General features: G+C 46.5%; 2 protein-coding genes across 4 annotated transcripts in view; one reads left to right on the forward strand and one right to left on the reverse strand.

Moving 5' to 3' along the window:
• Positions 1–1,991: 1,991 nt before the first annotated feature.
• Positions 1,992–12,257, reverse strand: GTF2H5 (general transcription factor IIH subunit 5). 2 transcript variants are annotated; one of them, XM_038765701.1, is made up of 3 exons: positions 12,193–12,257; positions 5,944–6,008; positions 1,992–2,396 (listed from the first exon to the last, which is right to left on the reverse strand). In XM_038765701.1, the coding sequence occupies exons 2-3, from the start codon at positions 5,976–5,978 to the stop codon at positions 2,216–2,218; spliced, it is 216 nt and encodes a 71-aa protein (XP_038621629.1). In that variant the 5' UTR covers positions 5,979–6,008; positions 12,193–12,257; the 3' UTR covers positions 1,992–2,215. The 2 variants fall into 2 exon arrangements, with proteins under 2 accessions (XP_038621629.1, XP_038621639.1); XM_038765711.1 differs by having other exon boundaries at positions 12,197–12,235.
• Positions 12,258–12,282: 25 nt separating this feature from the next.
• SERAC1 (serine active site containing 1) overlaps positions 12,283–15,152 on the forward strand; it is a 66,381-nt gene continuing 63,511 nt past the window's right edge. Inside the window, exon 1 of one of the 2 annotated variants that reach the window (XM_038765721.1) lies at positions 12,283–12,359. The gene's annotated coding sequence lies outside the window, so the exon portion shown is untranslated. The remainder of the gene's footprint in view (positions 12,360–15,152) is intronic. The other variant, XM_038765729.1, reaches the window with a different exon arrangement.

Genomic DNA, 15,152 nt, shown 5'->3' on the forward strand with positions numbered 1-15,152 from the left:
GTAAGTGAAATTGCTTTGAAATTGGACGGAATTTTCCCTGGCAGTCTTTGTGTGGGTCTATAATGATATAGTCAGTTTGCGTTCTTAAAGCCATCCATCTAATAACGTTAGAATAGGCAGAGATACACCTCACTGTTTTTTGGTCTTTGACTGCATGGTGTTTTTCTTTGGCTTTTTTTTTTAATCCTAAAATATCCCAGACATCTATGTTCAATGGAATGAGTTTTGTGTGGATCTATATGTCAATTATATGACCTCCTTCTATGTCCCCTTTCTAGACTGTGAGCCCAGTGTTGGGTAGGGACCATCTCTATATGTTTCCAACTTGTACTTCCCAAGCGCTTAGTACAGTGTTCTGCACACAGTAAGCGCTCAATAAATACGATTGAATCAATGAATGATTTTATGTTAGTGATTTTAGTATTTTTATTTTGAACTATTTTATTGCTTATTGTACTGCCTGTAGTTGTGTTTTACTTTTAGTTTTTATTTTATTTAGCTATTTTATTGACTTTTAAAATGTTGGTGTGATGTGCTGCATAAATCTCTTAGTTGTTTTCTATCAGTTGAGTGAGAGAAGAATAACATCTCATTGAACATTGAGTTGGTCAACCAGGATTTAGTGAAGAACAAGAACATCTCTGTTGTGCTTTTGTCGAACAGGTTAGAAATTGAAATCCTGACAAAACACTATAGAATTTTCAAAGATATCTCCTGATAAAACTGGACAATTTCTTAACATGGAAAATGAGCCTACACGGTCCAATTGGAGCAGCTCTAACTTTTCTCTACGCTGATGACACCCAAATCTACATCTCTGCCCCTGCTCTCTCGCCCTCCCTCCAGGCTCGCATCTCCTCCTGCCTTCAGGACATCTCCATCCGGATGTCTGCCAGCCACCTAAAACTAAACATGTCCAAGACTGAACTCCTTGTCTTCCCTCCCAAACCCTGCCCTCTCCCTGACTTTCCCATCACTGTTGACGGCACTACCATCCTTCCTGTCTCACAAGCCCGCAAAGTTGGTGTCATCCTCGACTCTGCTCTCTCATTCACCCCTCACATCCAAGCCGTCACCAAAATCTGCCGGTCTCAGCTCCACAACTTTGCCAATATCCGCCCATTCCTCTCCATCCAAACCACTACCCTGCTCGTTCAAGCTCTCATCCTGTCCCGTCTGGACTACTGCATCAGCCTTCTCTCTGACCTCACATCCTCGTGTCTCTCCCCACTTCAATCCATACTTCATGCTGCTGCCCGGATTGTCTTTATCCAGAAACGCTCTGGGCATGTTATTCCCCTCCTCAAAAATCTCCAGTGGCTACCAATCAACCTACGCATCAGGAACTCCTCACCCTCGGCTTCAAGGCTCTCCATCACCTCGCCCCCTCCTACCTCACTTCCCTTCTCTCCTTCTACAGCCCAGCCTGCACCCTCCGCTCCTCTGCCGCTAATCTCCTCACCGTGCCTCATGCTCGCCTGTCCCGCCATAGACCCCGGGCCCACGTCATCCCCCTGGCCTGGAATGCCCTCCCTCCCAACATCCACCAAGCTAGCTCTCTTCCTCCCTTCAAGGCCCTACTGAGAGCTCACCTCCTCCAGGAGGCCTTCCCTGACTGAGCCCCCTCCTTCCTCTCCCCCTCATTCCCCTGTCCATCCCATCTTACCTCCTTCCCTTCCCCACGGCCCCTGTATATATGTTTGTACGTATTTATTACTCTATTTTATTTGTACATATCTATTCTATTTATTTTATTTTGTTAATATTTGTTTTGTTCTCTGTCTCCCCCTTCTAGACTGTGAGCCCACTGTTGGGTAGGGACCGTCTCTATATGTTGCCAACTTGTACTTCCGAAGCACTTAGTACAGTGCTCTGCACACAGTAAGCGCTCAATAAATATGATTGATTGATTGGTGAGCTGGAATGAGCATATCCAAGTCTGTTCTTAATTTATTTTTAATACTGTGGACAGAAATGCAAATCTAGGCCAATTATTGGAAAAGTTCCTTTTTATTCAAGGTCATATTTTGCCAACAAAACAGAACCATTAAGTAGATCAAAGAAACAGAACATTTTTGCAGGAATCAGCTCTGGGTGATCATCCCAAAGCAACTCCCTACATCACATCACACCCAGACTCTGGGGCAATAAGCGCCATGCTTGTTCTACAATTTCCACATTTCTACATGGCCCGACTCCCATCTTCCTGTCTTTTTCACTTCTGGGTAATAGGAAAAGAGTTTTGGTCCATTAGCTCGCCCACTCGCTCCTGGAGGAGGTTAACCAACTCTGCTAATACAAAGACATGGGTGTCATCTAAATCTTGTATGATGAACTTCTTGCCCAAGGCATTCGACTCGTCCAAGTATAGCAGAAACTGCTTCATGGCTGGGTCGCTGTGGAGATTAAACAGAGCCCGCCTCACTGTTACAACTGACACATTACAGACAGCAAAATACACAAGTTCTCACATTAAGCTGATCGTAAGGTTTATGTGGATAAATGCAAATTACTATCAATCATATTTATTGAGTGCCTACTATGTGTAGATAGATGGTACTGATTTTTTTTCAAGTGGTATTTGTTAAACGCTTACTACATGCCAGACATTGCATTAAACAGTAGGGTAGCCACTTACCTCCTGTGTGCCCTTGGGCGAATCACTTAGTTTCTCTGGGCCTCCCTCATATGTAAAATGGGATCGAGATTGTGAGCCCCACGTGGGACAGGGGCTGTGTCCAACCTGACTGGTTTGCACCTACCCCGGTGCTTAGTACCATGCCTAGCACATAGTAAGCGCTTAACACCATCATCATTATTATTATTATTATACAAGATAATCAGGTCGGACACAGTGCTTGTCCCACATGGGACTCAGTCTTTGCAGAAGGGAAGAGGATTGAATCCCCATTTTACAAATGAGGAAGCTGAGGCACAGAAGAGTTAAAATGACTTGCCCAAGGTTACCCAGGAGACAAGTGGCAGAGTTGGTATTAGAAATTTTATTACTATCATTTTTCTGGGAGAATTTCCTCACTATCTTTCGGGATTTTTTAAAAATGATAATTGAATAAATCAATCTTGTGAGTTAAGTTTTGGTCTCAGAAATAGTTGTTAGCAGCTTCAGTTAGCAGCGATAAACAAGTACAGTGCAAGTCACTGCAAATCCAGAATCATGATTATCATTCCATCTCAAAAACAGGAAAATAATGGGGCCAAGTTCTATCTGCGGTGTGAGGGTCAAAAAGTTTGGAGTTCATTTTACTCAGAATTTGGGTTACAAGAGTAAGAAATCTAGGCGCGAAAGGGGGAATTGGTGATATAAAGGGTTGAAAGCAGAGATGGAAGTTGTGAAGCTAAGCAGCTCCTCCCTTAGACTGCTACTCTCTCCTTCTGCACCCCATAGAGGGGAGAGATTGAGAAAAATTGTTCAACTCTCTCCAGATGAGGAGTTTATTCATTCAATCCTATTTATTGAGCGCTGTGTGCAAAGCACCGTACTAAGTGCTTGGGAAGTACAGTTCAGCAACAATCAGAGAAAATCCCTGCACACTCTTCCACACTTCTACTCCCTCATTCTTCCCAAGATTCTAAGTGTTTTCTCTCACATATTTTGTTCTCAGAATCTCTCCCAGCCTTAACTTGAATTTGACGTTGTCTCAAGTTAATTTGCATGTCCAGATGTGTGTTTTAAAATTTGGACTGTCCTGTTGACTGCAAGCAGGTCTATTTCCTGACCAAAAAAAATCAACAGTGGTGGACGACTAGACACACTTTGGAAGTTATAAAATACCAGATGAATTGGCAATCAACACATCCTTAGAGACTTTCCATCTTGGCCGGAAGCTATCTTACACTGAACAGATTGTGCTGAGTTGTTGCTTGGCTTCCCCACTGCCTGTTACCCAAAGAATAAAGAATTTTACCAATTGCTGAAAAGACCAATTAGACTGAAAACACTTGTGAGGGGCATGGCCTTCATTTCAATTTTACTGCAGTCCCCTGTATAGATAGCACAATGCTTGGCACAGGGTAGGTGCTCAATAAATATTACTGATGATGATGATGACAACTGTGGGATACCAGACTGGAAAATTAAAAATCCAGAGAATACATCTTTCAGAATGGGAGAGGGAAAATACCCAATTCCAACCAAGCGACTTTTCTTTGTGGGGAAGGAAGAAATTTCTTTAACTCCCCCATTCACAGCTATGTGTGTTGAGCAAATAATCACATTTAGCTGAGAGCGGAAAGAAATAATCCCCAGCTCTAAGACAACTGACAAATGGCAGATTGTGGGGTCAGGCACTGAGCTGGGTTGAAAGGACATGAAAGGTAAATTGAGTGCATAAGTATTGGTATCAATCAATCAGTGGTATTGATTGAGCAATTACTGTGTGTTGAATGATGTGATCCTTTGGGTTGACATCCAGCTAAATGATGAATACTTTCTGATACAGACTAGAGATAATGTATAGATTTCAGTTTTCCAGGTAGATAGTTGAGTTCACTTCACCTGTGATGAAATTCACTAACAAGAATTACTCCAGACAAATGTAACGGCCTTAACCAATGGTACTTATGTTGTAGTAGCTCTTGGGGGAATACGATAAATGCAGAAGACAGTCTCTGTCCTTGTGAGGTTTACAATCTAACAGGGGAAAGTGACATAGAGATAAATTATACACAGTGGGAACAAGAGAGATGACAACTGTTGGTAGCTGAATTATAACAGGATAAATGGGGAAAAAAAGTATAAGCACTAAGGATAGATGGAGAGGACTCAAGAGGATTGGCAACTTGGGAAGGAGGAGATATATTTGGAAATGCCTCCTGATGGTGGGTTTTCAATAAGGCTTTGATAAAATGGAGAGCTGTGATGTGGCGTTTCTGGGGGGGATAGAGGAGAGGGTGGAGTTCTAGACAGAAGGAAGATACAGTTAGCCAACTTTTGATCAATCGATGGCATTTACTGAGCACCTACCATGAACACAGCACTGAAATAAGCACTTGGGAGAGTACAGTACAACAGAATTGGTAGACAAAGTCCCTGCCATCAGGAATTTACAGTCTAAAGATAGAACTGACGCTAGAATCCTGATCTGATTAACAGTAGTCTTTCCACTGGATCAACAGCATGGGAAAAAAGGGAGCAGCTATTATCAGCAAATGCTGGTGAGTCAATTCCAATTCACAGAGACTCTATGGATATATTTTCTCCAGAATGTCCTATTTGCTTCCAAAATCCGTAATCTTGCTAATGGGTCTTCCGTTATCATTGCTATGGTTTCTATGCGCCTAGTTACTGGTCTGCCTCTTCCATGTTTTCCCTGGACTTTTCCTAGCATTAGTGTCTTCTCCAGAGAATGAGTCCTCCTGATGATGTGTCCAAAATATGCTTATCTAAGTCAAGTCATTTGGCCTTCCAAAGACTGCATTGGCTTACTTTGCTCCAAAACCCATTTGTTCGCTTTTTGGGCAGTCCACAGTATTCGTAAAAGCCTTCCCCAATACCATATTTCAAAAGAACTGATGATGCTCTATCCTGTTTTTTCACTGTCCAGCTTCTGGATCCATGCATTGTCACTGGAAACACCACAGAATGGACAATTTGTATTTTTGCAGTAATTGTTATATTAGCACCCATTGAACTTCTTTTTTATGAGTGGAGGGCTGTAAGCTTTGTGATGTTTTAGAGAGCTAAACTATGATGGAGAGAGTCTTGGGGGGGTGAGCCAAAACAAGTGAGGATGCTGCTACAGTATGTTCAGTGCCCACACCAGGATGGTAGCCACTTTCATGGAGAGAAAGAGGTGGATCTGGAAAATGGGGTGGAGAGAAAAAGCAGGCAGGATTTAGTCTCAAGCTTTTCAAATAAATTTAGACATGAAAAGAAGAATTAGAATTTGGAAGTGAAGAGAATATACCAAGAAAACTACTAACCATTCAATAAGCACTCCTTTTAGGACGTTCACCATTTTCTCCCAGTTTGGAAGACTGGATTCAGTCTAATGACAATAAAGAGGAGATTAACTCAAATGAAGTTATTTCGATCACTTTCTCCAACTTTCAATTGTACTTTGGGGAAAATAAGCATGAAATAAAGTTTAGCATAGTGAAAATATCAATCAAAAATCATTATGTCATTTTCAACTTATGACATAATTACTAACATGGATAACTGGGAAATAAAGTCCCAATTTGGAGTTTTTATATATATATATGTAATAATATTAAAAATAATAATAATGATACTTGAGTGCCAAGCCCTGTTCTAAGCACTGGGGTAGATCCAAGTTAGTCAGTCTGGACACAGTCCCCATCCCACATAGGGCTCACACTCTTACACATATACACAAACACCTTGATTGCCAAGCTGTTTCACCTAGAAATTGCCAAAATCGTTTCAGTTGCAAAGCAGAAGCAAAACTTTCCTCTGCACATCAGCATAAGTGACCAAAAAGAACAATACACAAACTTAGCTTTGAAAACCCCACATGTTCCTTTAAGCATTTTTGAAACAAAATCCTAGTAAATCCAAACTGTTCCCCAAGGGAAGTGCAGTCTTTTCATATTAACAGTCCAAGATCTATTTACTCTCCAAAGCCTCACTGAAGGCACATCTCCTCCAGGAGGCCTTCCCTGACTATGTCCCCCTTCCTCTTCTCCCACTCCCTTCTGCATTTCCCTGACTTGCTCCCTTTGATCTTTCCCCCTTCCATCCCAACAGCACCTATGTACAGATCTGTAATTTATTTATTTTCATTAATGCCTGTCTCTTCCTACCCCAGACTGTAAGCTCATTGTGGGCAGGAAATGTGTCTGGGTTGTGTTGCATTGTACTCTCCCAAGTGCTTAGTACAATGCTCTGCACAAAGTGCTCAATAAATAAGATTAAGAGCTTGCTGTGCGCAGAGCCCTGTAATAATAATGATAAGCGTGATATTTGTTAAGGGTTTACTATGTGCTAGGCACTGTACTAAGCGCCGGGGTGGATACAAGCAAATTGGGTTGGCCACAGTCCTTGTCCCACGTAGGGCTCACAGACTCACTCCCCATTTTGTAATAATAATAATAATAATGATGATAGTGTTTTGTTAAGTGCTTACTATGTACCAAGCACTGTTCTAAGCTCTGCGGTAGATACAAGATTATCAGGTTGTCCCACTTGGGGCTCACAGTCTTAATCCCCATTTTACAGTTGAGGTCACAGAGGCACAGAGAAGTTAAGTGACTTGCCCAAGATAACACAGCAGACTAGTGCCAAAGGCAGGATTAGAACCATAACCTCCTGACTCCCAGGCCCATGCTTTATCCACTACCACAATACAGTACACCACCACAATAAACAGTGACATTAGTACAGTGCCTGGCAGATGGTGAGCACTGGAATAAGAGCTTGGAAACACATTTCACAAACAGATAGAGACAATCCCTCCCCCACAACGGGCTCATGGTCTAGAACAGCATGGCTCAGTGGAAGGAGCCCGGGTTTGGGAGTCAGAGGTCACGGGTTCTAATTCTTACTCTACCACTTAGCTGTGTGACCTAGGGCAAGTCACTTCACTTCTCTGTGCCTCAGTTCCCTCATCTGTATAATGGGGATAAAGATTGTGAGCCCCACGGGGGGCAACCTGATTACCTTGTATCTCTCCCAGCGCTTAGAACAGTGCTAGGCACATAGTAAGCACTTAAATACCATCATTATTCATTCATTCATTCATATTTATTGAGCGCTTTCTATGTGCAGAGCACTGTACTAAGCGCTTGGAAAGTACAATTCGGCAAAAGATAGAGACAATCCCTACCCAACAACGGGCTCACAGTCTAGAAGAGAGAGACTATTATTATTATCATCTCCATTCCAGCTCTTTTGGGGGATGGGCGGGGGACTGGCGAATCGTACTTTCCAAGCGCATTGCACAATGCTCTGCATTCCGTAAGGGCTTAATGCATGACACCATCCCTCCTCCCCCTTCCTTTTCCTTCCCTTCAAGCCCACATTATTCCTATCACCCCCTCCAGATTCTCATCTACCGGCCCCCCGGCCCCACCTCCGACTTCTTTAACGATTTTAACCCCTTCCTCACCTTCCTTCTCTCCTTTTCCATGCCCACTCTGATCCTCGGAGACTTCAACATCCACATGGATATCCCTAGTGACTCCTCTGCCGCCCGCCTTCTATCTCTCCTTGACGCTGCCAACCTCTTGCTCCACCCCACCTCGCCCACTCACCAACTTGGTCATACCCTCGACCTCATCATCTCCTACCGCTGCACTGTCTCCACCCTCACCAACTCTGAAATCTCTCTCTCTGATCATAATCTTCTCACCTGCCTCCTCACTCACACTCCTTTCCCCTGTAAATCCATATTACTCCCTCAGAGATCTCCGCTCTCTTGACCCCATCCATCTATCTGAGCGCCTCACACCCCACCTCACCTCCCTCTCCTCTCTACCCAATCTTGATGATCAGATTACTGCTCTCAACTCTACCCTTTCTACTCAGCTAGACTCACTTGCTCCCCTTTCCCTTCACCACTCTGGTACCACTAACCCGCAGCCCTGGATCACTGCCACTGTCCGCCTCCTTCGCTCTTATGCTTGAGCTGCCGAATGCTGCTGGCGAAAGTCTAAACACCATGCCAACCTCGTTCACTTCAAGTTTATCCTTTCCTGCCTTAACTCAGCCCTCTCCTCTGTCAGAGAAAACTATTTCTCCTCCCTTATTGACAGCCATGCCCATCATCCCCGTCAGCTCTTCCGTACATTCAACTCCCTTCTCAGGCCCCCGGTTCCTCCCCGTCCTCCTTCCCTCACCCCCAACGATCTGGCCTCCTACTTTATTAATAAAATTAAATCCATCAGGTCTGACCTCCCCAAAGTCACTCCCCCGCCCTTTTCCAATCCCCCGGCTCTCAACACTCTCTGCTACTCTCCCAACCTTCCCAGCAGTATCCTCAGAGGAGCTCTCCTCCCTCCTCTCAAGTGCTACTCCGGCCACCTGTGCTTCTGACCCCATTCCCTCTCATCTCATGAAATCTCTCGCTCCACCCCTTCTCCCCTCAACTTTCATCTTTAACCGCTCACTCTCCACTGGTTCCTTCCCCGCTGCCTTCAAACATGCCCATGTCTCTCCCATCCTAAAAAAACCCTCTCGACCCCACTTCACCTTCTAGTTATCGCCCCATCTCCCTCCTACCATTCCTTTCCAAACTCCTTGAACGAGTTGTCTACATGCGCTGCTTCGAATTCCTCAACACCAACTCTCTCCTCGACCGCCTCCAGTCTGGCTTCCATCCCCTACATTCCACGGAAACTGCCCTCTCAATGGTCACCAATGACCTCCTGCTTGCCAAATCCTACGGCTCATACTCTATCCTAATCCTCCTCGACCTCTCAGCTGCCTTCGACACTGTGCACCACCCCCTTCTCCCCAACACACTATCCAACCTTGGCTTCACTGACTCCGTCCTCTCCTGGTTCTCCTCTTATCTCTCCGGTCGTTCATTCTCAGTCTCTTTTGCAGGCTCCTCCTCCCCTTCCCATCCCCTTACTGTGGGGGTTTCTCAAGGTTCAGTTCTTGGTCCCCTTCTGTTCTCGATCTATACTCACTCCCTTGGTGACCTCATTCGCTCCCACGGCTTCAACTATCATCTCTACGCTGATGACACCCAGATCTACATCTCTGCCCCTGCTCTCTCCCCTCCCTCCAGGATCGCATCTCCTCCTGCCTTCAGGACATCTCCAACTGGATGTCTGCCCGCCACCTAAAACTCAATATGTCCAAGACTGAACTCCTTGTCTTCCCTCCCAAACCCTGCCCTCTCCCTGACTTTCCCATCACTGTTGACGGCACTACCATCCTTCCTGTCTCACAAGCCCGCAACCTTGGTGTCATCCTCGACTCCGCTCTCTCGTTCACCCCTCACATCCAAGCCGTCACCAAAACCTGCCGGTCTCAGCTCCGCAACATTGCCAAGATCTGCCCTTTCCTCTCCATCCAAACCACTACCCTGCTCGTTCAAGCTCTCATCCTATCCCATCTGGACTACTGTATCAGCCTCCTCTCTGATCTCCCATCCTCTTGTCTCTCCCTACTTCAATCCACACTTCATGCCGCTGCCCGGATTGTCTTTGTCCAGAAACACTCTGGGCACGTTACTCCCCTCCTCAAAAATCTCCAGTGGCTACCAATCAACCTATGCATCAGGCAGAAACTCCTCACCTTCGGCTTCAAGGCTCTCCTACACCTCGCCCCCTCCTACCTCACCTCCCTTCTCTCCTTCTACAGCCCAGCCCGCACCCTCCGCTCCTCTGCCACTAATCTCCTCACCGTGCCTCGTTCTCGCCTGTCCCACCATAGACCCCCGGCCCACGTCATCCCCCTGGCCTGGAATGCCCTCCCTGCACACATCCACCATCCTAGCTCTCTTCCTCCCTTCCAGGTCCTACTGAGAGCTCACCTCCTCCAGGAGGCCTTCCCAGACTGAGCCCCCTCCTTCCTCTCCCTCTCTTCCCCCTCTCCACCCCCCGCCTTACCTCCTTCCCTTGCCCACAGCCCCTGTATATATGTTTGTACATATTTATTACTCCATTTATTTTATTTGTACATATCTATTCTATTTATTTTATTTTGTTAATATTTTTTGTTTTGTTCTCTGTCTCCCCCTTCTAGACTGTGAGCCCACTGTGGTAGGGCCCGTCTCTATGTGTTGCCAACTTGTACTTCCCAAGCGCTTAGTACAGTGCTCTGCACACAGTAAGCGCTCAATAAATACGATTGATTGATTGACTGACGGGTGGGGGGGAGGGGTGCCCACGCATTAGCAAACCCAGCAGCCTGACCAGACCACCGCCATCACCGTCATCATCTTCCATTCCATTGTATTTCTTGAGCGCTGTGTGCAGAGCACTGTACTACGCGCTTCGAAAGTACAAATCGGCAACAGAGACACTCCCTACCCCACAACGGTGCCCCCTGTTTCTGACGGTATTGACACCTGTTTTGTTTTGTTGTCTGTCTCCCCCTTCTAGCCTGTGAGCCCGTTGTTGGGTAGGGACCGTCTCTATATGATGCCGACTTGTACTTCCCAAGCGCTTAGCACAGTGCTCTGCACACAGTCAGCGCTCAATAAATGGAGAAGCAGTGTGGCACAGTGGAAAGAGCCCGGGCTTTGGAGTCAGAGGTCATGGGTTCAAACCCCGGCTCCGCCACTTGTCAGCTGTGTGACTTTGGGCAAATCACTTCACTTCTCTGGGCCTCAGTTCCCTCATCTGTAAAATGGGGATTAAGACTGTGAGCCCCATATGGGACAACCTGATCACCTTGTAACCTCCGCAGCGCTTAGAACAGTGCTTTGCGCATAGTAAGCGCTTAATAAACGCCATTATTATTATTATTATTATTATAAATACGATAGAATGAATGAATGATGAAGATGATGACGGTGGTGGTGGCCTGGTCAGGCCAATGGGTTTGCGCATGCGTGGACAGCCCCCCCCACCCGTCAGTCATTCATTGAGCGCTATATGTATATATGTTTGTACATATTTATTACTCTATTTTTATTTTACTTGTACATATCTACTCTATTTATTTTATTTTGTTAGTATGTTCGGTTTGGTTCTCTGTCTTCCCCTTTTAGACTGTGAGCCCACTGTTGGGTAGGGACTGTCTCTATATGTTGCCAATTTGTACTTCCCAAGCGCTTAGTACAGTGCTCTGTACATAGTAAGCGCTCAATAAATACGACTGATGATGACGATACGGAGTGCAGAGCATTGTGCAACAAATACGACGGAATGAACGAACAGCGGGCTCACAGTCCAGAAGGGGGGGGACAGACAACGGAACAAAACAAGTAGACAGGCGTCAGTCCCATCAGAATAAAATAGAATTATAGCTACAAACGCACCACTAATAAAATACAGTGCTAAATAGGTGCAAATGAAATAAAGTAATAAATATGTACAAGCGCTGTGGGGAAGGGGTGCCGGAACCATCAGCAGCAGCCGGGCAAGGGGGCTTGGTTTGGGGGGGTTACGCTCGACACGGCCCCTCCCTCCATCCTGGTGCGGTCTAGCTCCCCCAACACACACACACACACACACACTTCTCTCTCTCCTTCCCCCCCGCGGTCCGTCTCTCCCTCTCCGGACCGCCTCCCCCCTCCCAGCGGCCCCGCTTACCTACCCCGCCGCCCAGCAGCCTCTCTCCCGTCTGGGCGCCGCCGGACTGCGCATGCGCCGGGGCGGGGCTCGCCGAAGGGATGAGGAAGAGCAGAGCGCGCACGCGCGCGCGGCGGGTCACGTGCCCGCGGTTGGGTGAGCGCCGGGGAGCCCCGCGAATTTGACAGGTGAGAGGTCACGGGGCGTCCTCATTAAGGGATTTGTTAAGTGCCCATTAGGTGCTAAGCCCCGTACCGGGAAGCCGCGTGGCTTAGTGGAAAGAGCCCCGGCTTGGGAGCCAGGGGGCCTGGGTTCGAATCCCACCCCTGCCTATTGTCTGCTGTGTGACCTTGGGCAAGTCACCTCGCTTTTCTGGGCCTCATCTGGAAGATGGGCATGACGACTGTGAGCCCCACGTGGGACAACCTGATTGCCCTGTATCTCCCCCCAGCGTTTAGAGCAGTGCGTGGCACATAGTGAGCACCTAAAAAACAGCATTATTATTGCTGAGGGAGATACAAGCTTAGTGGGTTGGAGTCTGATTCAGCCGATTTCATTTATGATGATGATGACATTTGTTAAGATGACATTTGTTTTTACCATCATCATCAATCGTATTTATTGAGCACTTACTGTGTGCAGAGCACTGTACTAAGCGCTTGGGAAGTACAAGTTGGCAACATAGAGAGACAGTCCCTACCCAACAGTGGGCTCACAGTCTATAAGGGGGAGACAGAGAACAAAACCAAACATACTAACAAAATAAAATAAATAGAATAGATATGTACAAGTAAAATAAATAAGTAAATAGAGTAACAAATATGTACAAACATATATACAGGTGCTGTGGGGAAGGGAAGGAGGTAAGATGGGGTGGTTAGGGGGACGAGGGGGAGAGGAAGGAAGGGGCTCAGTCTGGAAAGGCCTCCTGGAGTAGGTGAGCTCTCAGTAGGGTGTGACTGTGAGCCCACTGTTGGGTAGGAACTGTCTCTATATGTTGCCAACTTGTACTTCCCAAGCGCATAGTACAGTGCTCTGCACACAGTAAATGCTCAATAAATACGATTGATTGTTAAGCGCTTTCTCCGTGCCAAGCGCTGGGGGAGATACATGGTCGTCAGGCGCCCACATGGGGCGCGCAGGCTTCATCCCCATTTGACAGATGAGGGGACTGAGGCCTTGAGAAGTGAAGTGACTTGCCCAAGGTCACACAGCTGACAAGCGGCGGAGCAGGGATTAGAATCCATGACCTCTGACTCCCAACCCCGGGCTCTTTCCACCAAGCCACACTGCTTCTCATTTATTGAGCTTTTACTGTGTGCAAAGCACTGCACTAAGCGCTTGACTTAGAGTAAAAAATACTCTTTCATTAATATGTATATAGCTATAATTCTATCTATTCTAATGATATTGACACCTGTCTACTTGGGGTTTTTTTGTCCGTCACCCCCTTCTAGACTGTGAGCCAGTTGTTGGGGAGGGACCGTCCCAACATGTTGCCGACTTGTACTTCCCAAGTGCTTAGTACAGTGCTGTGCACACAGGAAGCGCTCAATAAATACGATTGAATGAATGAAATGAATGACGTGCCCTTCCTTGGGGGACGACATCGGGGAGGAATGAGGGGCGGATTGCTGGGCGATGGCTAGCTAATAATGATAATATTAATGGTGGTACTTGCTAAGCGCTTACCTATGTGACAAGCACTGTTCTAAGCGCTGGGGTAGATAATTATTATTAATAATAATCATAGTTATTGAGTGTTCACTGTGTGCAAAGCACTATACTAAGAGCTTGGGAGAGTACAATATAACATCACACCGCGTGGCCCCCGCTGCTCCCGGAAGGCTCCTCTCCTCCGAGCGCTGCCATAGACGCCCCCTGCTTCCACCCCCACCCACTTAAGTGACCTTCCTTATAGTGCCCCCCAAGCCCCCTTCCCGGTCAGGTCCTGACTGACTCCCCCCGCCCCCCCCCCCGCAACCCCCCCGGGAAAAAGGCCCTTGTTATCACCAAGTTACATTAACGACAACCTCATTCGCACCTACCTAGCCTTCCTGCCCCGCCATCGACCCCCGGCCCACGACCTCCCCCGGGCCTGGAATGCCCTCCCTCTGCCCATCCGCCAAGTTAGCTCTCTTTCTCCCTTCAAGGCCCTACTGAGAGCTCATCTCCTCCAGGAGGCCTTCCCAGACTGAGCCCCTTCCTTCCTCTCCCCCTCGTCCCCCTCTCCATCCTCCGCATCTTACCTTCTTCCCTTCCCCACAGCACCTGTATATATGTATATATGTTTGTACATATTTATTACTCTATTTATTTTACTTGTACCTATCTATTCTATTTATTTTATTTTGTTAGTATGTTTGGTTTTGTTCTCTGTCTCCCCCTTCTGGGCTGTGAGCCCACTGTTGGGTAGGGACTGTCTCTATATGTTGCCAACTTGTACTTCCCAAGCGCTTAGTACAGTGCTCTGCACACAGTAAGCGCTCAATAAATACAATTGATTGATTGATTGATCAGACATATTCCCTGCCCACAACGAGCCCACAGTATAGAGGGAGAGACAGACATTAATATAAATGTTATAATAATTATAATATTATTATCTTAGATATTAATGTTATAATTATATTAGATGTTAACATTGTAATGTTATAATTATAACATGGTAAGCACTCAATAAATACGAATGAATGAGTAAATAAATAAATTATGGATACAAGGTAATTAAGTTGGCACAGTCCCAGTCCCCCACATGGCTCACACTCTTAATCCCCATTTTATAGATGAGGTAACTGAGGCCCAGAGAAGTGAAGTGACTTGCCCAAGGTCATACAGCAGACACATGGTGGAGCCGGGTTAGAACCCAGGCCCTTCTGACTCCCGGGCCTGCACTCTGTCCACTTGGCCATGCTGCTTCTGATCTTCTCCCTGCCCCATGTCTCCCAGACCCACCCACACCCAGTTATTATGCCCCTGAT

Source organism: Tachyglossus aculeatus, chromosome 2 (assembly GCF_015852505.1).
Source record: "Tachyglossus aculeatus isolate mTacAcu1 chromosome 2, mTacAcu1.pri, whole genome shotgun sequence".
NCBI classification, from domain to species: domain Eukaryota; kingdom Metazoa; phylum Chordata; class Mammalia; order Monotremata; family Tachyglossidae; genus Tachyglossus; species Tachyglossus aculeatus.